Source organism: Dunckerocampus dactyliophorus, chromosome 16, assembly GCF_027744805.1.
Source record: "Dunckerocampus dactyliophorus isolate RoL2022-P2 chromosome 16, RoL_Ddac_1.1, whole genome shotgun sequence".
In the NCBI taxonomy this organism is placed as follows: domain Eukaryota; kingdom Metazoa; phylum Chordata; class Actinopteri; order Syngnathiformes; family Syngnathidae; genus Dunckerocampus; species Dunckerocampus dactyliophorus.
In genome coordinates, this window is record NC_072834.1 from 22,720,737 (window position 1) to 22,745,884 (window position 25,148).

A 25,148-nucleotide genomic window follows, 5' to 3' on the forward strand; every position below is an offset into this window, starting at 1 on the left:
TCTCGTAACATTATACTTTTTTTTACAACTTTATACGTTGTTTTGTTTTTCATTATATTACGACGTTTCCTCCTAATATTACATTATTCTCATAAAATTAAAATTTTTCTCATAAGTCATAATTCCGAGAAGAGAATTTACAAGAATGTTGAAATAGTTGGGAAAATAAAAAATAAATGGGAAAAAAACAGCTGCAATTTTACGAGAATAAAGTCAAAATATTAAAAGAAATTGTATTCTAACAAGAGAAAAAGTCGCAAATTTACGAGAATAAACCTATTAAATAATAAAATTTAAAAAAAACAATTTTAAAACCGCAAAAATTGACAAATCTACATCAATTTTACAAGAATAAATCCAAATGATTAAAATAAAGTTGTGATATAACAAGAAAAAAAGTTATAATTTCACAATTTTATGTGGAAAAATGTCATTTTAGTAGCATAAAGTTGAAATGTTAAGTAAAACAAAAGACGTTATTTAAAAATAAAAGCCATAATATGATGAGAAACAAACAAAACGAATAAAGTTGTAAATGAGGTTGTAGAAAGTTAGAATATTACGGGAATAAAGTCAAAAACTGTGCTCAAAAAAAAGAAAACACTAACATAACACATCCTAAATCTGGATGATTTAAATATTTGTATTCTTTACATAGCTGCATGTGCTGACAAAACCAAAATTTACAAGAAGAAAGTTAAAATATTTGGCAAATTATATTTTTAAAAAGTAACAGCAGAAATGGTAAAAAACTGCAGAAACTTGACAAGAATAAAGTCATAATATATATTTTAAAAAACAAGAAAAAAAGTCGTAATTTTCTGAGAATAAACTCGTTATGAGGGAAAATAATCTCCTTTTAGTTTTGTTTTTTAAGTTATAATATTAACAAAATAAAGTTTTCATTGTATTTTTTCTTTTTAGTTTTCTTGTTAAATTGTATTTTTCAGAATTTGCCGTGGGCCAATCAAAAGCAGCTGCGGGCTGCCGCACTTTGGACACTCCTGGTTTAGCTTGTTAATAATGAGTGAACTGGTTAGTCTTGTGCAGCTCGTTGCACTGCTTCGCAGCCGCCAGAGCCAACAATGAATTTGTTGTTCAGAATGTGTCACATGTGAGATTCAGACGCAAATGAGATGCGGCGAAGCTCGAGTAAAACACCGCGCCCTTTCAGTTGGCATCTACGTTAAATATTGACATTTCCAGTCACTCTCCATAGACCTTTCCTACAATTATTGTGTGAAATCCAGCAGATTTCCTCTTTCTTTTAACATTGGCGTCACCGCGGGAACTCATTGATCCAACTGGTCACCTCACGTGACCCGATTCTAGTCGTACCTCCAGTCTGAATGCTCTCAATCACCGAGTTACCAGGACAACTTCAGTATCCTCGGCTGTTTCCATGGTTACTACAGCCGTCTCCTCATTGTCGGTGATGGGAGTCAGAGTGGCGCCGCATCTTCTGCGTTCACCCTACATGTCTCTTAGGTCCTCATCGCAACAGTTGGCTGCCCGCGCTGAATGAGGCGCACCCGCACATCTCGTAACATCGAATTGTAAAAGTAACACGTGACGCATGTTATCCATTGTCACGGAGGCTTGCATCTTAAAAGATGGTACATGTATACTAAATGGTGTACTGTAGCGACGGGAATGCATGATCGTGATCATCCAATCAGTACAATTTGTGCTTCACCTGATCCCCTGTCATGCCAGCAGGGGGCAGAAAAGTACCACAAGTTAACTGAACAAATTTCACACCATACACTCATTCCTTGCTTATTTCTTCTGCACAGTAGGATCCTTTATTTATAAATGGAACATTTTTGTAGTAAGAGCATAAAAAAACTGATTAAGACCTTCTAAACACAGTTTTTCCAATTATTGGAACCCTCTAGACATGAAATAGCACCCTATAGTCACCTTTACACTGCTATTACCCAATATAACAGAAAATACGACATAATATATACCCACATGTTTGACAGAGTCCCTTGTTGTTCTTTTTTATTTATTTTTTTTGTTTTTACTTCCTGCAGTGGTTATTGTCCCATCAACGTAACATTACTGACACCTAGTGACCAGTGTAGAATACTACATATCAAAACATGTCTTTCAATGTGATTTCTGAATGCCTTATTTTGGTTCATGTAGCCATTTTATATGCTTGAAAATGCTTCATTTAGGCATAAAAATGACTTAAAATTTGCTTAAATATGCATGTTTTTTGACTAATAATTACCCGTATTAAAAAAAAAAAAACGTGATAGCGTGAAGCAGCGAAATTCGAACGGCGATGTGGCGAGGGGTGACTGGACAGTCTTCCCTCGCGGGTAATTGGTTCAGCAAAGTAGCATTCCTTGTGTATGAACAGAATATTTTCGCAGTTAGAGCACAGAAAACCTGTTTACAACCTTCTAAATGCGGTTTTTAACATTAGAGCCCTCTAGACGTGAAATAGCACCCCTACTACCCGATATAGTAGACATAACAAGAGAAAATAAGACATAATATAGACTCACGTATGAGAGCATTGACAAAGTTCCTTGTTCTTTTTTTTTTTTTAACTTCCTGCAGTGGCTATTGTCCCATCAATGTAACATTACTGACACCTACTGCCAGTGTAGAATACTACATATCAAAATGTGTCTTTTACTGCGATTTCTGAATGTCGTATGCTTGTATTTTAGTTCATGTAGCCACTTTTATGCTTCATTTAGGCCAAAAATAAATAAAAAATTGTTTACATATGCATATTTTTCAACCATGAAACTGCAAGATTTATTCATTTGTATATTTTTGAAAAACCGAGAGAGTAACTTGGAAGCGTGATGTGACTTTGTACAACCTTTACTTATATTTTGACTGGTAAGTGTATGAAAAGGTATTATAAAATTCAAATGTTGTCCTAAATTATTTATTGAATTAGTATATATTATCATTTTGTTTTTGCAATTATTATAATGAAACAGCCAGCATTCATTTGTGGATTCAGGCGAGCATTCAAGTCGTGAATGGTCTGCAAAGTACCAGAGTTAAGGAGCTGTCGTTGTCTGGGGTTACACCTGCAGCCCCAAACCACGTGCGCTGCTCAGAACGTCATCTCTGGTCAGATAGCATCCACAGAGCTGCCTTACGCCGGTGAACGCTTCCCTCCCGTGCATGACTCGCCAGTTGTCAATGAAAATCACCTCAGGAGAAAAAAAGGGACACAAAAGCGCTAAGTTAACTCCACGTTCATTTACACTCACAAGCGTGTTTGTTAGTCATGCCATCCCAAACAAGCAACCTACTTTTCCCGGGGTCAGTTTCACCCACAGCTCATTTTCTGGTCGCCTCAGTTCTGTGGTCAGCTCTCGATGAGCCACATACCAGCGCCGAACGACATCATGAGGGATGGTGTTAATCACTGATCGGTCATAGTTGTTGTACCTGTTTTTATAAAAAGGGGACAAACTATTATTATTAAAAAATGTATTTTTTCATATAATATTTTTAGAATATAATTGATATATATATATATATATATATATATATATATATATATATATATATATACATACACACATATACATACCGTAACAGGTAAAGTTCATTATTCCAGGGATAGACGTTAAGGACGGGTCCGATGCCTGTCATGTGGTTTCGGTGGCTGCCGGTGTTTTCCATGTATTCGTGTCTGATGGGAACGCTGGAAAGCAGCTCAAAATGTTCTGGCGACTGCTTGCGAACGTTTTCTGCCGCGTGGAATCCATCCACGAGGAGTGTCTTCCCTCCCGTTCCCTCATGCTTCAGGCAGTGAAAAACTTGAATTCTGCAACAAAAAAATATTTAATTACATGAACGTTTTTGGCATAATTAACGTGCACGCGTCATGGCAAGCCAGTGCTCTCAGTGTAGCAACCCCACAGAGTATGACACTTTTTAAAACTTCATTCCCACCTTAACACATCAACAGCAGTGCTCAATTCCAACACCACCAGATGCAGCATGTATCTCCAAGTCACATACATGTCCCTCCGTTCGGATACCCCTAATATCGGTATCGGCCCCAAAAATCCCATATCGGTTGAGCTCTACTTTGGATGTCAGCGAGTAACAAAAACAATAAAACTAATTAGAGCTGCAACAATTAAATGATAGATCCATGATTAATAGACTAGCCAGTTAATCGACAACTATTTTGGGTTTCGATTTATCATTTTTTCTATTTAAAAAAAGTAAATATTCTCTGATTTCAGCCTCTTAAATGTAAACATTTGTAATTTCCTCAGTCATCCACAAAAGCAGACCTACGATTACCCATCCATCTTCTATGCCGCTCGTCCTCACGAGGGTCGCGGGTATGCCAGAGCCTAACCCAGCTGCCTTCGGGCGAGAGGCAGGGTACACCCCGGACTGGTCGCCAGTCCATGGCAGGGCACATATAGACAAACAACCATTCACAGTCACATTCATACCTATGGACAATTTAGAGTCTCCAATTAACCTAACATGCATGTTTTTGGAATGTGGGAGGAAACAGGAGTACCCGGAGAAAACCCACGCACGCACTTTAACGGAGTTTGTATAGTTGCATCTACTTTGTATTCATGTTTTATATCTGCATCTTTATAATCCTTTTACTGTTGTTTTAGGGAGACAGTTTTTCACATGTGTCCAGATGCACATTATCACCACCTACTGGACTGGAGAGGAACGCGGCCGACTGCAACTTACCAATTGACTCATTTTCATCTAAACTGTGTTCTTAACAGCCCAACCACTATATTACAGCTCTGCATTCTAAGCGGTGCTTTTCACACAAACATACACTCACTATCTGCTTTCCCCTCCAACTTACCCACATGGTTCCTGGAAATAAGACGTGTCAGTGTGGCGGTCCAGGGCCAGCTGGCTGTAGGCGGTGTCTCCTCTGGAAAAATCTGACGTGAAGCACCACATTCTCCCGTATGTCGTCTCCCTTGTTGTAGCACAAGACGAGACACACATGAGGAGACGTACAGTACGGCCGCTGCATTATGATCCTCAAACAAGCCAATTGTGCTCTACCTGATAAGACTGACTCGATTACAAACGGCCTCCGTGGCTTCAATGGTGACAGGGACGTCGTTGACGAAAGCGATCCCGTAGAGAAGATAATTCTGCAAAAACTTCTTCACTTCATCGTCACTGCTCATGAAGGTGTCCCATGTGGTGGAGGGCACGTGTGCGTTGTTATAGCTGTCAGCGTTCCATAGAATGCGTGGCTGTACCGTGCGCTGGTTCATAGCTTCGTAGCTGTTTTCAGCTAGCCAGCTAAGGCTGTATTTGGATACGTGACCACCAGGCCCTGGGATGCACAAAGTAAGACGGCCATTAGTTAGGACTTCAGGGAGAGAGAATGTTCAGTTTTCATGTTGTTTTCACCTCTAAATGCAGTCGATCCTACCCAGTCAAATCATTATTTCCCCCCACTGTATATACCTTTACGACCTGATAAGGCTACGATCGTTATTTAAAAAAGAGCAATGTCTTTACAGGCGGGTATCCTCATACATTCAGCAAGTCCCATTTATGTTAAATCTTGATGTTAAAATGACCCAATTGTGAAAAGGCTGATACTGTATCTAATCTGGGTTACATTTTGACCATTTGATGGGCAAACATCGTTTTATGGTACAGTATATCCTTGAAACAACTGAGTGGAACAGGACAGGTTGAGGCAATAATTAAACAATACAGCCAAAGGGGAAAGTCCAACTCGCCATCTCATGAGCTATTGTGCACAGTACAGTCTTCCTTATATTGACTGTATGCGCAACACTTGCCATGCTTAAGGCATGCTCTGCTACAGGAAATTAATAATAGATTGTTTTGTTTGGGCTGTATCTCAGCTACAATATCTTTTACAGTATTATTACAAAATGGAATGAATTGATTTTTCTCCTCAAAAGTCTACACAAAACACCCCATGATGACAACACAACAAAAGATTATGTATTAAATATATAAAACGCAACAATATACAATGTGGAAAAAAGTGAAGAGCGGTGATTACTTTGAGGTGGTAATATTTTAAAATTGTATATTTTGGTGGCTTCATTTAAGCTACATAAACGCAAATATCATTCAAGTTTTGCACCACTGCAAACTACAGCCAAAAAATAGTTAAATTAATAATGCAGTTGATGTATTGGATTCATCCCTTGTTTATCACGGTTAAGTATGATCCAAGACTAATAAACGGAATATGTTCGTAGTTGGCATATTGAAAACCTGTTTAAGACTTTCTAAATACGTTTTTAGCCATGCAGACATGAAATAACACCCATATAGTCACTTTTCACTCCCATTACTCTTTGTTTACATCACATTGCTACACTAATGCTCAGACTATAGGATCACAGCAGGGACATAAGAGATGGCCACGACTGACTTACAAGTGAGGATGAGATGGTCATCTTCAACTCTGGTGTGCTCTGGACGGATGTTGAGGTCAATACTTCCAGTGTCCAACTTCCGCTGGTTGGTTTGTAAGTTGTACGAAGAGGAAGAGCGGCAGTGATCCCGCAGCCACACGTAGTCCAAGTGCAGTCGATTACCTCCGTAGTGGAGCTCTGGCGTACGCGCAAAGTGATTTACAACTCTTGCAACTTTTATTCAAAGGCAACAAAACTCACCTAGACGGTCTTCGAGTAAGTGTGGAGCTGCTGGGGGGGCAGCGAAGCGCCGAACTTGCGTCTTGTGTGTCCATTGGGTCCGTGGGGTGTGCCTGACAATAAACCGAACACTTCTGCTAAGCGTCCTGAGCATCGCGAATATCCAAAGCCGGAAGTTCTACAACTGTACGGCCGCGGCAGTGACCACTGACCAGTGACCAGTGAGCACTTCCTGGGCCCTCCTTGCTTTTATTAAAACCGAGTTTTACAGAGCTATAAAATGGGTCCTCTTTGTTTCTAGAAGGACCTGAAACTGTTGATCAAACACCTTTACCTACGTTCTTCTTCTTCTTCTTCTTCTTCTTTTGGTTTAATGGCGACTTGAAAGATGCATACCGCCACCTACTGTACCAGAGTCCGCAACATGGGCCTTGTATCTTATTTTATGTTAATTCCGACAAAACGAGAGGAAAATAATAAAACTAATAATATTATTAATAATAACACTATAATATTCTAATAATTACCTCCCTCTGTGTATCTCCAACCCCCTCCCCAACTGTTCCTAAAATCCCCTCCATGCTCCATTCCTTTCCTACCTTAGTAATCATTTTCCTTAACTTAACTTTACACTCTCTTCCCTATATTTTACCTGCGGGTACATTTAGAATATCAGTCCTTCTAATCCCTATTTTATCAATTCTATTTGCTCCCTCATTCCCCTTCCACCCCTACATACCTTCGGCCTATTTTACATATGGTTTAATATTATGACGGCTTTCCTCGCCTCGGCTTCATCCACTTGTTTAGTGGAGGCGGGGCGACTGTGCACGAGAGGCGGGCGGATCGAGCCAAATATCGGTAGTATGGATACCGTCCTAGTACGATAGCATCCGTGCGAATCGCTACTAAGGCGATGAGAACGACATTTTTCAATTATCTGCCACGTTTATTTTGAAAACTGTTGCGGTGATCATATTGTTGCATTGTTGATGGCTTTCGGCGAAAATAGCAAAAATATTTTATTGAGAGCTAACAGTAGTCTTTGCTTTTGTTCAGTTATTTTTGCCCAAACAATTGTAAGGAAATAATTTCATCATTTTGTTGATATTGTTACATTTTCGTATATTGCTGTATTTTTTTTAAGTACGTTTGTTGACAAAAATGTTTTCTTTTGTGCCTCAAATATGTGCCCAATATTTTATTCTGACTATAATCAGAATCAACAAATTCAAGACAAAATCAATGATTTTGAAAAAGTTCTTGTAAAAAGCATCGGTACCAGTATCAGTATCGGTATTCGCAATAGTCTAATGTACAGTTGAGTACTAGCCCATGCTTTAATTAGCAGTATCGCCCACTCCTATGTTGCACATGCGTAGTGGCACTGTTGACTCAATGGCGGACACATAACTTTTAAAGCACATGCACCTTTTTAAGCCAAACTTGTTTACACTGTGTTTGTCATCATTCAACTCTTTTACATACCACCTTGCTCATCCCTTTGTCAACTTAAGAGTCAAGTATGTATAAAATACGGACACTATAGCATCATATTCCCTATAATTCTCCTTTAAATAATATCTAAAGCGGCAGTTTTAGCTAGTGCCTTTACCAACCACAAGATGTCACTGTTTTGTCTTGTAGCAGTACATACAATGGGCTGGCAGGCAATCGGAAAGACTTGCAATGCAATTTGGTTGAGATTTTCTAATTGTGTTAATCCTCCATTTAACTTATGTGGCCATTGTGCTTCGCTTGTATGATTTCCTATGGGAAAATATATGTATATATCACATATCGTCTTTATTGACTTTTTCGATTACAATGTTCATCTCAGTTTGATCTACTTGTGTTCTCAAATCAAGGCATTACTAATTATATATGGCGTACTAATTTGTCTATTAGACTGTTTGTGTCCATTTTACTGCCTTACCTATGTATTTCCTCTTTTATTTATTTCAGTTCCTCCATTTGAAGTAACTTTGCCAGTTGTTGAATGTAAGCGATATCACCTCCAGCGCTTCCTGGATAGCGCAGCCCTCCCTGCAAAGAGCGCTGCGGCGTGCTGCATTCATGTTCACTCGGAGTTGTAACATCCATTCGCCAATATGGTTATTATTGTGTTTTTTCCTCGGTGTACAACTGCACTTACCTGAGATTTCGTTACACAGTGTAGCATGTGCATTTAATTTCACATTGTGTGGTTAGTTGCATCACTATTAATGACATAATATCGCTCGCTTTTGTAAAGGTAAGCTGGTCGATACAGCGGTGTTTCTGCGTATGTGCACCTATCGGCCACCGTAGTAAGAGTTCCGTAGTAAGAGTTGCAACAATATGAACCTTACGTGTCACGAAAACATGTGCAATCATCAAACACCAAAGGAATACCTTAAGCAATTAGTACCGAATACAAACAAACGTCTTATTTCCTTTAATTTATTTCCAAAAAGAAACAAATGACTATGAAGTATTGAGCGCTTGAATGTTGGATCTTGTGGTAAGCCCTTGAAGGCAGCACGAGCCTGCCCCTGTTTACTTGCTTTGTCAGCGGTGTCCCCGCAGTGGATCTTATTTAGATCACCTGCTGCCGACCAGAAACCTTGGACCTTCTCTTTATCTCACTGACATCATATCATCAGCACTTTACTATCAAGAAGCATTTTTTTTCTTTTCCTCTTGCGGACCTTGCACGGAGGAGGCGTAGTGGACGGGGGCGGGGGTGGGTGGGTTGCGAATCGGGTTCACATGATTTTGTAGGTTCACCGGAAAGATGACGTTAAAATCCAATAAAAACGAACCGGCTCTCATCCTGGAGCCTGTGAACTCTGCCCGGTCAGCCCTCTCCGATCTCTACCTGGAGCAGCTCCTTCAAAACAAACCAAAGTCTGACAAGGTAAGTTGTCGCTTTTTACCTTTTAAACACAAACACTCGGATTCTTCTGCTTCCGGGAAGCGAGGCTATGACAGCACCGTTGTTGTTTTCCTCTCCAAAACACAGACGATTTCATAACACATCGGCGTCTGTTTAGTAATGCGAAGCGCGTTATTTTTAGTCGATTTGAATGCACTGCTAAATAAACCAGAGGGGCTCGAAAGCTGAGTCACCACTGCTGTGGATCCAACTGGATCCAGCAGACATGGCTGATCCACTTCATGCAGACATCCTGTGGCAGCTTAAACAGCAGAAATCTGCTTTCTCATCAGCCACTGTACAATATTGCAGTGCTGTTTTGCACTTAAGGCCATGCTGCTTGTTTATTACATCACATTGGACCATATTGTCTAAGGTAAATAATAATATTAAGAGGAAAAAAAGCTGTAAAACTACAAACATTTCTTTTTTTAATTTTTTTGAAAATTAGGGTGGGAATAAAGTCAGAATATTACGAGAGAAATCATTTAAATGCTATAATAAAGACTATAATAACGAATAAAGTCAAAATATTACAGAAATAAAGTCACAATATTTTGAGAGAAAAAAATGTTGAGTAGAGTTCAAATAGTTGTAACATCAAAATTGAGAGGTATAATAAAGAAGAAGCCTAATTTAGAAGCGTAAAGTTGGACTATTAAGGAGATATTTTTTAAGTCGTAACATGATGAAAAGCAAACAAAACAAAGAAGGAAGTTGCAATTTTGGGAAAATTACGTTGGGGGGCAAAGTCGGGGGGGAAAGTCATAATATTGCGAGAACAAAGTAAAAATATTACGGGAATAAAGACAGAATATTCAGAGAGAGAAAAATACAAGCAGATAATTGAAATATTTGTAAAATAAAAACAAAAATTGAGCAAAAGAAAGTGTAATGTAAGTGGAAAAAGGTCACACTAACACAATTGGACCTTAGCGTCATTAATCTGTTCCAGAAACTCTACTCTACTCTATTCGAATAATTTTTTTTCCCATAAAACAATTCAAAATGAGGAATGAATGGGATAAATCAAAATGTAACGTAACGTTTGACCTTCATTGAATTCGTGATTGTTGACAAAGACGTCGACGTGGCAGCAAAATCCACTCGGACACCACCTTCCTGTTTTGCTAAGAGTCATTTTTCTTGAATTCAAAAGTGTTTTCTCACCTTCTTTATCAAAATGCTGCCACTCGCAACTTTCTTTGGCCCCATTGCGAGGGTTATTTTGCAGGCGTGATCAAAAGAAAAGCCACGACTTGTGGCGTAACCGTGTCAGCTGGCCAGAGTCAACTGCTGATGACATCACAGGCGGGCGACGGAGCTGACTTCCTGTTCCCATGGATTAGCAAGCTAATAGACTGCTACAAGGATGTTTTGTGATTAAAAAAAGCAAACACATGAAAAACACAGTAGGAGACGTGCGCCCGCCAATGCGGAAAATGTACGTCAACGGCGGCAAAATTTTGACGTATATTTTCGACGGCAACTGAAAAAGACGCTAACCGGGGGCAACGTTCTTTTCGTAGGTACCCTCTTAGCGTACTATACTACATTGCAGTGATTATAAGAAGTGTTGTGAATAAACAAAGTCTCCAAACGTGTTCAAACGAACCACAAAAGTGAGAAGTCAGCAGTGCGCTACAGAAGGAAGGAAACTTTTCCCCCGACATCAGCACTTTGGTCTCCTGCTTAATGCTGACGTGGTGAGTAAAAGGCCTTCACGGTGACGCTGCTGAGTGCAATGTCGATCAAGGGTGACACTCGGGGGCTGTTTATTTGCCGACTAAGCGACTCTACATATGCTAAAACCATGACAAGGGGAGGAGTGTCGGACCGGCGTTTATCACAGAGACTTAACAGATTCCTGTCCTACTTTGGATTCAATTAGAAAGTAAGTGTTAAAAAGTTCTACAGCACTTTTCATCCATTTACACCTCTACTTCTTCCTGTCCTACCGTTTCTCAACCGATCCAGCATCAAAATGTTCGGGCCACGTTGGCTATCTCACAGTTCTCACATTTACTGTAATTTCAGATTTTCTTAGACAGTTTCCCCATTGAAAATGAATGGGCAATTTATTTGTCGTCCCCCAGACCAATTCCATTACATTACATTTATTCTACAGGGTGACATGGCTCGGCTGCTAGATTGGCCGTTTCCCCAAGCCGATGGTTGCTGGTTCACTTCCAAGTCCTCACGTAATCATTCAAATTAATTATACATCTCAGCGTTCGGTCTTCATGTTTACTTGCCAACATTTAAATTCCGCCGTTTTTTAGTCTGCTAAAAAATAAATGGCCAAGTTAAATGGCGCCCCCTAATGGTGTAAAATCATTTTCCATTTTCTGTTTCTGTAACATTCCACTTATTTTTTCTACATTCGACATGGCTCAAATGCTAGATTGGCCGTTTCCCCAGGCCGATGGTTGCTGGTTCGATTCCAAGTCCTCGCATAATCATTCAAATTAATTATACACTTCAACTTTCGGTCTTTATGTTTACTTGCCAACATTTCAAATTCAGCGGCTAAAAACAAATAGACAAATTAAATGTCGCCCCCTACTGGTGGAAAATAATGTTCCATTTTCTGTTACTGTAACATTCCACTTACCGTATTCATTCTACAGGCTGACATGGCTCAAGTGCTAGATTGGCCGTTTCCCCAAGCCGATGGTTGCTGGTTCGATTTCAAGTCCTCGCGTGATCATTCAACTTAATTCTACATTTCAACATTCAGTCTGCATTTTAACTTGCCAACATTTAAATTCTGCCATTTTTTAGTCTGCTAAAAAACAAATGGCCAAATTAAATGGCGCCCCCTACTGGTGAAAAAAACATTTTACGTTTGACATTACCGGTTTTATTTGCTGACATTTCACATTCCGCCATTTTCAGTCTGCTAAAAAGGAATAGACAAATTAAATGCCGCCTCCTACTGGTGGAAAATCGTTTTACATGTTCTGGGTGACATGGCTCAGGAAGCAGGGTTGGGTTGTTGATGCTCAGTCCTCGTGTCTTTTATACATTTCAACAATTTTTACATTCCAACATTTCAATTCCGCCGTGTTTTTGTTTGTTTGTTTTTTTTGTCCGATAACTACTCCCACATTTCTTAACCGCTTCAAAACATCCCGATTTCAAAATGTCCAGCTCATTCAGGACATGTGGGCTATCTATCAGGACTTTTCCTAAAAATTCCTACATGTTCTATGATATTTTTCTGATGTTTTTCCATGTTACATGAAACGTTCTGCTTATTATGTACGCTGGAACGGCTTAGCCCGTAGAGTGGTTGTCTGCCGACCTGATGGTTGCTGGTTCGATCCCCAGCGGTTGCAATTGCCTCATCTAGTTAACATGTCTTATCGTAAAATGTCTTTCATGTCCAGATGAGTTTGATTTCAATGCTCATCGTCCTGCAACCAACCAGCCAGACTAATCTCCTCCCCACCTAACACTGGCATTCACAAAGGCCCCGCTGACCCCGTCAAAGCCTTGAGTCACGTGACTGGATTGCGAAGGAGCATACTGGGGGGGGGAAATATGCAGAAATATTTTTGTCCATATCAACAACACACTGCTGAAAAACAACACTTTTCCTTTCCGTTGCTTCATGCGCGGAGAAAAACTGGAGGACATTCCCAAGGTTGAGTGGTTTGCTCATGTTGTTCCTGCCTTTTTGTACCACAAAGATGTTTTTCTGTACTGGATGAAGGAGTTTTACGACTTTGGTTGTTTTATCTACAGTGAGATTCCTTCTCTCATGGGATGTCATTTCATCTCTTGACATGCTGAAAATATCTTTCCCCTGATACCCTTCCGTGAAACCCTCATTGAACGAGTTTTATGTTGCACACAGCGTTTTGTTGTTCAATACGGCCTATTATTAGTCAAAAATTATGCACATTTTACATTTTTATGCCTTAATTAAACATTTTCAAGCATAAAAGTGGCTAAATGAAGTAAAATACAAATACAAGTCATTCAAAAGACTCATTCACAGACGTCGTGATGTTTTGTAGTATTCTACACTGGTCACTAGGTGTCAGTAATGTTACTGCACCAGACTTGATCGCCGGAACAACAGGCTTTTGTTGCAGGTTTGAAGGAACTCGCAACAGGCACAGTAATCCCTGACATGGCCTACTGTTGCGGCCGTAACCTATGCATAGTTAAAACCCAATTCTGAACCCCTGACGTCACTTCCTGTCCAACACAGGAACACATTTACAGCAACACACAGTCATATTTCAGTCTTATTTGTTATTATGTCTACAATATTGTGTAATAGGAGTGTGCAAGTGACTATAGGGGTGTTATTTCATGTCTAGAGGGCAGGTTTTCTATGCTTTAAGTATGAAAATATTCTGTTTATAAATAAGGAATCCTACTTTACGGAAATTCAGGGTCTGAAACCAATTAACTGCGATAAACGAGGGCTTACCGTAGCAGCATGGCACCATTTGATAAGATCTCAGCAGGGGAGGAGTGTAGCATGCAGAAGGTCATGCATTGTAGGGAAGCTTTAACGCATGCACGTGCACACACACACGAGGAAAAAAAGAACGGAAAAAGGTAGAAACAAAGGTTTTTTTTCTGGTAGGTTCTGTGTTTATATAGCCATAGAACACAATATTCTGTGCCTTGAAAAATGGCCAGAATGGCCGCTACTGAAGGGGTTGTCTTTTGAAAAATGGCTGGGATTGTATGAGTTAATTTACATAGAAAATAAAATTGCTTAAACATTTTTTACTAATAATAGCTGCGAATAACATCCAGCGATAATTTATCATTAATTTATTTCGAAAAATTGTGATCGAGTGCAGCCGCAAAATTTGAACGACGTATACAGTATATAATCTTGTCCTGTCATTCGTCTTTTTGTTATAAAAAGCAGTAAAAAAATATGGCATATTTCCGATATACAGTGGTGTGAAAAAGTGTTTTCCCCCTTCCTGATTTCTTTTTTTTTTTTTTTTGTTTTTTGTTTTTCAGATCACCAAACAAAATGCAATTTTGAAATCAAGAAATCAGGAAGGGGGCAAACACTTTTTCACACCACTGTAGTTGCAAATGGTGATTAATAATGATTAATTCATTTGAAAACTGTGATTAATCTTATTTGACAGCCCTAATTAAAATACAAAGCAGGTCTCGGCAGTGCCTTTGCCCCCATTAGAATCGTTTGATGGAAAGCCTCCTTGTTTGCACTTTGTAAGGAATTCAAGGAAGACATTTTCCGCTTTTATCGAGTTCATCAAAAACGCAAAAGTCCATCTCTGACCTCACGTTTGCACGCCCATACTGTCTAGTAACAACATATTTGCAAATAACCCCTAACATACCGTAATCTGCCTTTGCTGCTGCTCTTTGAGCGGATCCCTTGATGAGTCTGTGCGGTATCCATGACCACACGAACCTGTCGGGCCAAATCGGTGGACGTGTTTAATGAGCCGTTATAATGTCGGGTTAATTTTCAACCTCCAGCATGTGTTGGATCTACAAATGAAAGACTGGCAATTAGCAGAAAGCTTTCTTTGTAGCTCGTAGGAAAATGTCCTCATTTTGCTTTCACGTATTATGTTAATTTTTTTTTTGTTTGTTTGTTTTGTTAAGCAGGTAGTTATGCAAAGCTTGGAGAGCAAAGGGGCGGAGGTTTACACCAACGGAAGCGCCAAATACATGAACGGCACCGAGCTGACCAAGATGAAAGAAGTGGCGTTTGAAAAGAACCCCTCAGAGCCGATGGTACACCCCGTTTTTTTTCTCCCCCCACAGTGGCGTCCCCTCACGTCGCTTCTTCTTCTCTTATCTGTCTCTTCTTATCTGCAGGGCGTCACTCTGAAAATGAACGACAAACAACGGTGCACCGTGGCCAGAATATTGCACGGGGGCTTGATACACAGACAAGGTAACACATTAAGGCGCCGGTGGGGTGTGGTTTGAGCCACGCGGATGTTTTCTTGTACATTTGCCGTTTATTCAACTTTTTTCCTGCCCCAACCTCACTTCAGGTCAACGCGCATTCAAGTGTTACACTCCTTCCTTTTTCCAGGATCCTTACATGAAGGCGACGAGATCGCAGAAATCAATGGGAAAAGTGTGACTAATCAAACAGTAGATCAGCTCCAAAAGATCCTGGTATGTCAACACCTTGAATTCAGACACTTATTTCCAAAATATATACAGCAGAACCTCCGTTGTCCTCATGAAATGCAACTTTCCTCTAACACAAATACGCAGTGCGCTTGAACGCACGCAGGGTGCAGTGCTTGAAAGGAGGAAGGAAGGAGACAGAAAGGGAGTTTTATGAAGGAATAAAGCACCCACATGCACATAGTAAAGGATTCCTGGCCAGGGATCTGTCTATAGCAGTGGCTCTCAACTGGTGGGTCGCCGATCCATTCTGGGGCAGCAAGTCATGTATGACTTGTTTTGAAGTCAAATTGAGTAATATTTTAGTCATCTCCCTCCTCAGCTTCTTAACAAAATGCTGTAACAAATTCCTCTGAAACGCAGTTTGGACATTGTGTACTAATCTTTCCATTTGCTTGGTTTGTCTTAAAAATATACAAAATATCAATATCTATTATATATATATATATATATATATATATATATATAATATGTAACGTATGAAGGCATAAATAACTAACTATACAATAAAAATGACTTAAATAAAAGTGTAAAAATCAGTAATAAAAATAACGCAAAAGTGCAAAAAAAAGAAATACAAATGTAAAAAATAAAAATGACTTGAATAAAAACATAAAGAATAATAAAAATGATTCAAATAAAAGCATAAAAAAATAATAGAAAAAAACAAGAATGACTTAAAAGTGTAAAAATAATGAAAATTAAATCAAAATAACAGTGACTTAAATAAAAACGCAAAACAAAGTCTAAAAATAAAAATACATTGTAAGAGTAAAATAGTAACTAAAAATTAATAAAAATGCCTTAAATTTTTTTTACAAATGACAGAAACAGTAATGTGTATATATAATGACTTACAGGCAGAAAAATCAGAGCAATAAATAAAAATTAAAAATGACTTAAACATGTAAACAAATAATACAAATAAAAGTTACAAAAGCGTACAAGAAAACAAAAAATAAATAAAAATGACTTAAATAAAAGTGTGAAAATAATAATAACACAACAATTCAATAAAGGCGTAAAAATAATAGAAATAAATAAAAATGTGAAAAGACTGTAATAAAAGTGTACAAAATAATACAAACAACAAAAAATAAGTGGGCCGCAACTTAATGACCACTGGAAAATCCCAGGTCGGGTCCCAGGTTGAAATCATTCGAGAACCCCTGGTCTACAGTGTCTCCGCTCTAAAAGAACCACCATCCGTTCTTTACAGAGGCTGAGCTGCTCCATTCCGCGGACAGTGTACGAAAACCGAGGTTCCGCTGCATCTTTCCATCCCGCGTGTCTAACTGAACCATTGTTTAACCCTACAGAAAGAAACCAACGGATTAGTCACAATGAAGATCATTTCTAACCAGAGGAGTCGATCCAAAGCCTGCGAGGTAATTGCATTCAGCATGAATTTGGATTGTGTGAAGAAAAATGGTATAAATCACCATTTTTTTAAAAATGACTTTGCTATCTTTTGTACTGTTTATTTTAAATCATGTATTTTTCCGTGCTAGGTGAATCTCAATGAACATCCAAGGTGATTATAAAATGAGCATAAGAGTAATGAATAAAGATCAATGGAGCTTTTCTAGTTTGACTGTGAAACACAATGGTAGTGGGTTTCATTCTGCCATCTGCTGGTCATCGCACCACATGACACCCCAGCATATTACTCATATATTACAGTATGTTTCATTAAAACTGATGTCCTTTTTACATCTAATTTGAACATTTAGCACACTTGCTTGTGTGTTTCCAGTGATGGCAGCCCCCATTAAAGCTTCTAGTCTTGGATTACTTTTACTTTTTTCTCCAATAGCAATAACCACAAATGTTTATGACTTAGCCGCTAACCTCCATGACCCTTTACCCTTCATAAATGTGACCTTTGGCAGCCCGCACGGTGCACTTTTCAATGAATCATACCGAGAAGCGTTCCTAATCATTTGGCCACAGAAAAGCCTCTCAGTGTGATTCAGTGCAGAACTACAAGCACAGCTATAAACTGGATCCTGATTGCGTATGCTGATATCGCTGTGTGGCTGCTAAACGCACAGTTGTGGCCATCCCACCTTCACCGCGGCTAATTGGTTGGAATATTTTTGTACTTAGAGCACAGAAAACCTGTTTACGGCCTTCTAAATATGCTTTTAACATTATCAGAGCCCTCTAGACATGAGCTAACACCCCTATAGTCACTTTTACACTCCATCCATCCATTTTCTATACCGCTTCTCCTCATTAGGGTCGCGGGGAGACATAATAAGAGAAAATAAGACATAAATAAGACGTGTGCTGGTGTGTGTTGCTGTAAATGTGCTAGCGGAGGGTGGAGTGGGGGGGTGTCCAGACAGGAAGTGACATCATAGGGATGATTGTGCCTGTTCTGAGATCATTTAAAAAAAAAAAAATGTTTTGTTTTTAAAGTTGTAGAATCATGACAAAAAACAAAATAAAAATAGTCATTTTGGAATTAGGTTGGGAAAAAAGTTATAATATGGGAACAAAGTCCAAATATTACAGGAATTCAAACAAATAGATCACATACGTATGAGGATTATTTGAGAAGAAAGTTGAACTATTTGGGAAATAAAAAAAAAAAAAAACAGCAAAATTGTGGAGAAAAAAAAAAGCAAAGACCCAAGTTGATACCAATAATATACTTTTTTCTTGAAATACATACAGTCTTGGAAACAATGATTTGATCACCCTTGTTTCTTCAGTGTCTTGTTCATTTGAATGCCTGATACAACTAAAGGCACCTTTTGTTTGGACAAATATTGTATAACAATGACAACAAAAATAGCTCATAAGAGTTCAATGTTTTGGCAGTACAATGCCATTTAAGACCTAAATGATGTTGTTTTTTATCAAGAAAAGCATGGAAGTTGCTCGACATCAGCTCTGAAATTCAACTCTTATGAGCTATATTAGTCATCATCATTATATTTGTCCAAACAAATGCACCTTTAGTTGGACCAGGCATTAAAATGGACCAATAAACTGAAGAAACAAGGGTGGTCTCATCATTTTTTCCATGACTCTATGTAACTTCTGACCATATCTACACGTGAAGTTTGGACACCCCTGGTTTTTGCCATTTTTATGCTTGAAAATGCTTTATTTAGGCCCAAAATATGTCAAATTTGCTCAAGCATACATATTTTAGGACCAATAATTGTCTGTCTTGCCAAATTGGAAGCAGGAAGTGGCGAGGATGACTGTAGTTGATAAAACATAAAAGTCATTACAGCAACATAGGAGCAAAGTGACCAGATATACCAAATACACAAATGCTGCGTCACTGCCAGAACCTTTGGCTGCAACTGTGCATAAGTTTGCATTGTAAGAAAATGTGTCAATGACTGATGACATTTTGGAACGCAACGAAAACACTCTGTGTGTGCGCTCCGCTCTCCCTTGCAGACATACATGAGGGCTCAGTTCAACTACGACCCCTCCACGGATGAGCTCATCCCGTGCAAAGAGGCGGGGCTGCGTTTTCAAACCGGCGACATCATCCAAATCATCAACAAGCAGGATCCCAACTGGTGGCAGGGCACCGTGGAGAGCAGCGCCGCCAACTTTGCTGGACTCATACCATCGCCAGAGCTCCAAGAATGGTTGCCTGATGACTTTCTATCACTTTTTTGACGGACAGATCGATACTCCTATCATTCCCCGACAGATTGTGTATGTGTGTGTGAGGATGAACCAAAATGTCCAGAGCCCCCCAATCACTTATTTACACACTTTCAAAAGAAATTGATTTCCTGGTCACTATTTTGACTTCATCCCAATAATATTACAACTTTTTCCTCAGCCTAATTTTCCAAAAATTAGGATTTTATTGAGTTTTGTTTGTTTCCCGTAACATTACGGCTTTCAAAAAACAGTATCTTTTTTTCTTTAACATTTCAACTCTAAGATACTAAAATGACATTATTTCTCCTCATAATATTACAAGTTTATTCTCCTAAAATTTCGACGTTTTCTCGTAATATTTTGACATTATTTTTGTTACAGGTGTTTTTTCCATTTCTGCTTTTGTTTTTGATGTTTTTTTTAATTGATCAACTATTTCAACTTTCTTGTCAATGTTCTTATCGTAATATTATGACTTTAGTGCCATAATATTTGGACTTTATTTCCATAATATTATAACTTTTTCTTCAACATGGCTTTTTACATTTCTGATGTTTTTTATTATTTTCCAACGTAATATTTTTGACTTTATTCCCATAATATTATAACTTTTTCCACAACCTAATTTTCCAGAAATTGCAATTTTATCTAGTTTTGTTTATTTCTCATAATATTACATTCTTTTTAAAAGTCTTTTTTTCTTTAATATTTGAACCTTATGCTACTAAAATGGTGTTGTTTTTTCTCATAATATTACAACGTTATTCCCGTGAAATTAAGACTTTTTTCTCATTAGAATGATTTTTTTCTATTAATATTTGGACTTTACAGTATTTGGTAAAACTACAGCTGTTTTTAAAAATTTTTGCTGTTCATGTTTCTTTAGATTTTCCAACTATTTAAACTTTCTTCTTGTAAATGTCTTTATTGCCAGAATATTTTGACTTTATTCTCGTAACATTAGAACTTTTTTCGCAACCTAATTTCCCAAAAATGACAACTTTTGCTTGTTTCCTCATATTATGTGTTTTTTCTTTAATATTTCAACTGTATGCTACCAAAATTACGTTACTTTTCCTCATAACGTTACGACGTTATTAGCATACAATTATGACTTTTTCTCATTAGATTACAACTTTGTTCATCTTTCAATGTTTGATGAATTGTTCAATGATATTTTTAGAATGAGGACACCCCTGCATGAGCCCCCCTGTCAAGCTTCCACTGCAGAATAATGCTGGTTTTATTATTCATACATTGTGTTGCCAGATTTGCACAGATAGACCACACAAATGATGAGGATTTTTTTTTTTTGTCTTGGCCCTGCAGGAGGGTGGCAAGTAAAAGCAACGGCAAGGAGGGCAGTCAGTCCTGGAGCCCATTTGGAAAGAAAAAGAAGTGCAAAGACAAGTACCTGGCCAAGCACAGCTCAAGTGAGTTCGTCCCCGGGATGGTGTTCTCTCTCTTGGCCTCCAACCAAACGTTTGTCTTTCAGTTTTTGACCAGCTGGATGTGATTTCCTACGAGGAAGTTGTCAAGCTCCCTGCTTTCGAACGAAAAACCTTGGTGCTCATTGGTAAGTTTCATTTATTCAGCCGGGACATCCTCAGGAATAGCAGAGAAATGCTGTCTGGGAAGGGTAAAAAAAAATAGATGAATGAATGCTGGACAACACAGCTAGCTCATGCATCACGTCATAGCTTTTGTCAGATGCCGCGCAAACACAGAAGATCCCTGCCAATTTTAGCATTTTTGGTGAAAATATTCATTTTTCTGTTCGAAAGCCCGCAATGTTTGCATGTTTATGTCGTTATGCGTTGCTGGTGATGCTTTTTTGTGAACGCACCACAGTTGCGTGCTGTGAGATTCAAAGGTTTGTTTGGCTCGTCCATCCGGGTAAATCGTTGGCTGGAATTACAACAGGCCAGCAGTGTGGATCATGTAGACGCGGCTTCGGCAGCCTGCGAGCCCCTACCGCTAGCCTGACGACCAGGCTAAAGGCTACACCGTGACTCTGATCATCATCTGTTCATCAGTCATCTTTTATAATTTCATTTTATACATACAATATGCAATCGAAGGGGAAATGCTCGGAGCGTGTGCCTGATTACAATGCACCTTGCTGGGCCACGCCAGGTGGCTCCTCCCCCTCTATACTCTGGTTCTCCTGATAGTAGTGATGTGCTAGTAGTAATGTCATGATATTTCATTAGGACAAATCAATAGGTACACTTGGTCACATCCTAATTTGTTCCAGTCCTTCTTGCCTCCAGGTGTGCACAAACTACAGTTCAATCTAAATTTTAAAAAGCAGACATAAAAAAAGTTACCGGTTATCGAATGGAAAAATAACATCGTGCATCTGTGCTTTTTATGATCGGTGTAGCCGTCGTGTTGACAAACGCTGATGGTGATGATTGTTTTTTCAGGTGCCCCCGGTGTTGGGAGGAGCCACATCAAAAATTCCCTGCTGACCAAATACCCTGAGAAATTTTCCTACCCTGTACCGCGTAAGCAGAAAAGCACACCTTCGACACAAAACTAAAAGAAAATGTTATAAAAGCCATCACAAGTGTGTGTGCTTGTTTTTGTACTTATTGTATACAGACACCACCAGAGCTCAGCGTAAGGATGAGGAGAACGGGCAGGAGTATTATTTCATCTCTAATGAAGCCATGACGAAGGGCATCTCCAACAACGAGCTGCTGGAGTACGGCAGCTTTCAGGGAAATATGTTTGGTACCAAAATGGAGACCATTCGTAAGATCCACGAGCAGGGGAAAATTGCGCTGCTGGACGTAGAACCGCAGGTTGGCATTATTAGTAAGGAAAATCATGCCATGTGCTTTGAAGATCAGGTGGAATATTCATGTTACTTTATTCTCCTAATATTGGAACTCATTTTCCAAATATTGTTCCTCATGATATTACAAAAAAGACATCATTTTTCTTTAGTAGTTCAACTCTGTGCCACTAAAATGAGATTATTTTTCCTCATGGTATTACGAGTTTGTTCTAAGAAAATTGAAACCTTTTTCTCGTTAAAATACGCCTTTTCCTCTCTGTATTTTGACTTTATTCTCCTAAAATTTCTGCAGATTTTACCATTTCTGCTGTAGCTTTTTTTTAAATAGAATTTTCCACATATTTCAACTGTCTTCTTGTCAATTTTGTTCTGACAACATTATGACTTTATTCCCATAATATTTTGACTTTATTCCCGTAATATTAAGACTGTTTCTCCCACCTAATTTACAACTTTGTTCTTTGTTTTGTTTGTTTCTCATAATAGTCCCACTTTTTTTTTAAATAACGTCTTTTTTATTTAGCATTTCAACTTTATGCTACTAAAATGACATTCTTTTTCCACATAAAATTGTGAAATTACAACTTTTTTTTCTTGTTAGAACACAGATTTTTAATTTTAATAATTTGACTTTATTCTTGTTGATGTTTTTCCATTTTTGCTGGGGTTTTTTTAGGTTTCTTGTGAAATTATGATTTTTTTTTAATGTGCTGAATGGCCAATAGAAAAACAAGAGAAGTAGGATTCCTTATTTATAAATGGAATATTTTGGTAGTTAGAGCATAGAGAACCTGTTTACCACCTTCTAAATACGTTTTTTAACATTATTAGAGCCCTCTAGACATGAAATAACACCCCTATAGTCACATTTACACTCCTCTTACCCAATATAGTATAGGCACAATAAGAGAAAATAAGACATGTTAGACATAAATAAGACATAACGTAGACTCACACATTAGCATTGGGAAGGAACTCTCCCAATGCTAACGTGTGTGTCTTTTTCTGGACAGCAGCATATTTCCTGGTGGCTATTGTCTCATCAACGTAACATTACTGACACCTAGTGACCAGTGTACAATACGACATCTCACGTCTTAGAATGTGTCTTGTGAATGCGTTATATGTGTATTTTATTCATCTAGCCATTTGTATGCTTGAATACAGGAAATTTGCTTAAAAATGCACATATTTTTAGACTAACAATTTGCTGTAGTCAACTACGAAACAGCGCTGATTTATGAATGAATTTAGTTTGAAAAACCGTGACAGAGTGAAGCCCTGAAATTCAAAACGCAAAGTGGCGAAAGTGGCAAAGCGTATGAAAATCGTGACATACTGTATTTGTAGCAATAGTTTTACCCGAAAACCGAGGTTCCACTGCAACTCTGTTCGTCTTCAGACCGCTACCTGACACCTACTGTGCGTCATGAGCGCCTCTGCTACACTCAATTTTGCCTGAATTGTTTCAAGACCTCATTAATTAGCATTCAGTTCCTGGCAATCAAACATTTTTGTCATTTCTCCACAGACATTGAAGGTCTTGCGAACTGCTGATTTTGCTCCTCTTGTGGTGTTCATCGCGCCCACCAACACAGCTCCGCAGGTACGACATCCGTACTCCGATAAACTACACACGACTCCACGCGGCTCACGGTCTCGCGTGTTACGTCTCCCCCAGACGGAGAACCTGCGGATGATCCAGAAGGAGTCCGACGCCATCCTGACGGCATACAGACACGTCTTCGACGTGGTTATGGTCAACAACGACGTGGACGAGAGCGTGAAAGGCGTGGAGGAGGCCCTGGAGCAGGCCACCTCCACACCGCAGTGGGTGCCGGTCTCGTGGGTGTACTGATGGACGGCGGACACCAGCGTCATATCTCGTTATCTTCTGAAAGCAGTGCAATATCACTCCTTACACAAAACCTCTGAGTTAGTGATGTCCCAAATGTGAATGGGTTTATTTTTGGGTACATTTTCAGAGATGTTTTGCATGTGTGCATTATTAAAAAAAGAAAAAAAACAAGCAATATTTAGAAAGATTTATATCAGAAAGCAGAGACCCTCAGCAGGGATTTATTATATGGTTGTTCACTTATTTGTGCTGAAGGCTTTTGAGGGTGCCGTACAACTTTGTGATGGTTGTATTGTGAGTACATGCAAAACAGGACCGCAACTGTGAATGAAATCCTCCCTTGTAAGTGATTGGATTTTATTACTACATCACCACGTCGTTATCTCTTTGGTTCATAGATCAGGGCGAGGTTTTTGGTGGAACAGCACATGTACCCGTCTTCTTCAGACCTGTCACAGCTCAAATTGTATACCTCGTTCAGTAGGCAGTTAAAAGGCACTTTTACAAATATATTAAATTTCCCAGCTCTGTTGCAACTGCTTGTGTGACTGTCTTTAGTGTGGAACCACACTGTCCAGAGCCTGTTAGGATTCCAGCTATTTTGCATCTGCTGTATTTCATGCAGACTAGAACTGTGCACACATACAGTAGTCCCTCGTTTATCACGGTTAATCGGTTCCAGACACGACCATGATAAAGTCAATTTCCACAAAGTAGGATTCCTTATTAATAAATCTAATATTTTTGTAGTTAGAGCATTAAAAAAACCTGTCTACAACCTTCTAAATATGATTATAAACATTATCAGAACCCTCTAGACATGAAAAAACACCCCCAAAGTCACCTTTACGCTCATATTACTCTTATTCTAATAAAAAACAAAACTCATGCTGGTGTGTGTTGCTATAAATGTGTTCCCTAGGCGAGCTGAGTGAAAGGCGGACAGGAAGTGACGTCGAGGGTTCAGAGTTGAGTTTCAGCTTGGCGTGGGTTACGGCCCGCAACAGTAGCCCGTGTTTTTATTAAAGGGAAAGTTGAGATTTTTTTTACATGAAGTTGTGTGACATCCCCATCAGCAGTGAAGTACATCAACATGTGCCTTACCCGCATCTTCTTCCGCTGTGG

The 25,148-nt window shown here is 38.9% G+C and overlaps 2 protein-coding genes across 5 annotated transcripts; one reads left to right on the forward strand and one right to left on the reverse strand.

Annotated features, from left to right (window-relative positions):
* Nucleotides 1-854: 854 nt before the first annotated feature.
* On the reverse strand, nucleotides 855-7,173 carry tmlhe (trimethyllysine hydroxylase, epsilon). Its single transcript, XM_054756084.1, has 7 exons — nucleotides 6,663-7,173; nucleotides 6,423-6,599; nucleotides 5,053-5,332; nucleotides 4,844-4,963; nucleotides 3,578-3,814; nucleotides 3,294-3,432; nucleotides 855-3,191 (listed from the first exon to the last, which is right to left on the reverse strand). Exons 1-7 carry the CDS (start codon nucleotides 6,793-6,795, stop codon nucleotides 3,060-3,062), a joined length of 1,218 nt encoding a protein of 405 aa, XP_054612059.1. The 5' UTR covers nucleotides 6,796-7,173; the 3' UTR covers nucleotides 855-3,059.
* A 1,991-nt stretch (nucleotides 7,174-9,164) lies between these two features.
* mpp1 (MAGUK p55 scaffold protein 1) lies at nucleotides 9,165-24,559 on the forward strand. Of its 4 annotated transcripts, none has more exons than XM_054754836.1 (12): nucleotides 9,169-9,540; nucleotides 15,178-15,309; nucleotides 15,394-15,472; nucleotides 15,617-15,702; nucleotides 17,037-17,105; nucleotides 19,141-19,337; nucleotides 20,689-20,792; nucleotides 20,855-20,935; nucleotides 21,789-21,869; nucleotides 21,967-22,169; nucleotides 23,697-23,771; nucleotides 23,847-24,559. In XM_054754836.1, exons 1-12 carry the CDS (start codon nucleotides 9,418-9,420, stop codon nucleotides 24,021-24,023), a joined length of 1,407 nt encoding a protein of 468 aa, XP_054610811.1. In that variant the 5' UTR covers nucleotides 9,169-9,417; the 3' UTR covers nucleotides 24,024-24,559. The 4 variants fall into 4 exon arrangements, with proteins under 4 accessions (XP_054610809.1, XP_054610810.1, XP_054610811.1 ...); XM_054754837.1 differs by having other exon boundaries at nucleotides 9,170-9,540; nucleotides 15,181-15,309; XM_054754834.1 differs by having other exon boundaries at nucleotides 9,165-9,540; nucleotides 23,697-24,559.
* Nucleotides 24,560-25,148: the final 589 nt, after the last annotated feature.

Coding starts and splice junctions, on each gene's coding strand:
- tmlhe (XM_054756084.1), bottom strand. CDS start 6,795: ATGCTCAGGACGCTTAGCAGAAGTGTTCGGTTTATTGTCAGGCACACC. Junction 6,600..6,662: donor CTTACTCGAAGACCGTCTAG/GTGAGTTTTGTT, acceptor CGCGTACGCCAG/AGCTCCACTACGGAGGTAAT. Junction 3,433..3,577: donor AATGAACTTTACCTGTTACG/GTATGTATATGT, acceptor TTATAAAAACAG/GTACAACAACTATGACCGAT.
- mpp1 (XM_054754834.1), top strand. CDS start 9,418: ATGACGTTAAAATCCAATAAAAACGAACCGGCTCTCATCCTGGAGCCT. Junction 19,338..20,688: donor TCGCCAGAGCTCCAAGAATG/GTTGCCTGATGA, acceptor TTGGCCCTGCAG/GAGGGTGGCAAGTAAAAGCA. Junction 22,170..23,696: donor TGCTGGACGTAGAACCGCAG/GTTGGCATTATT, acceptor ATTTCTCCACAG/ACATTGAAGGTCTTGCGAAC.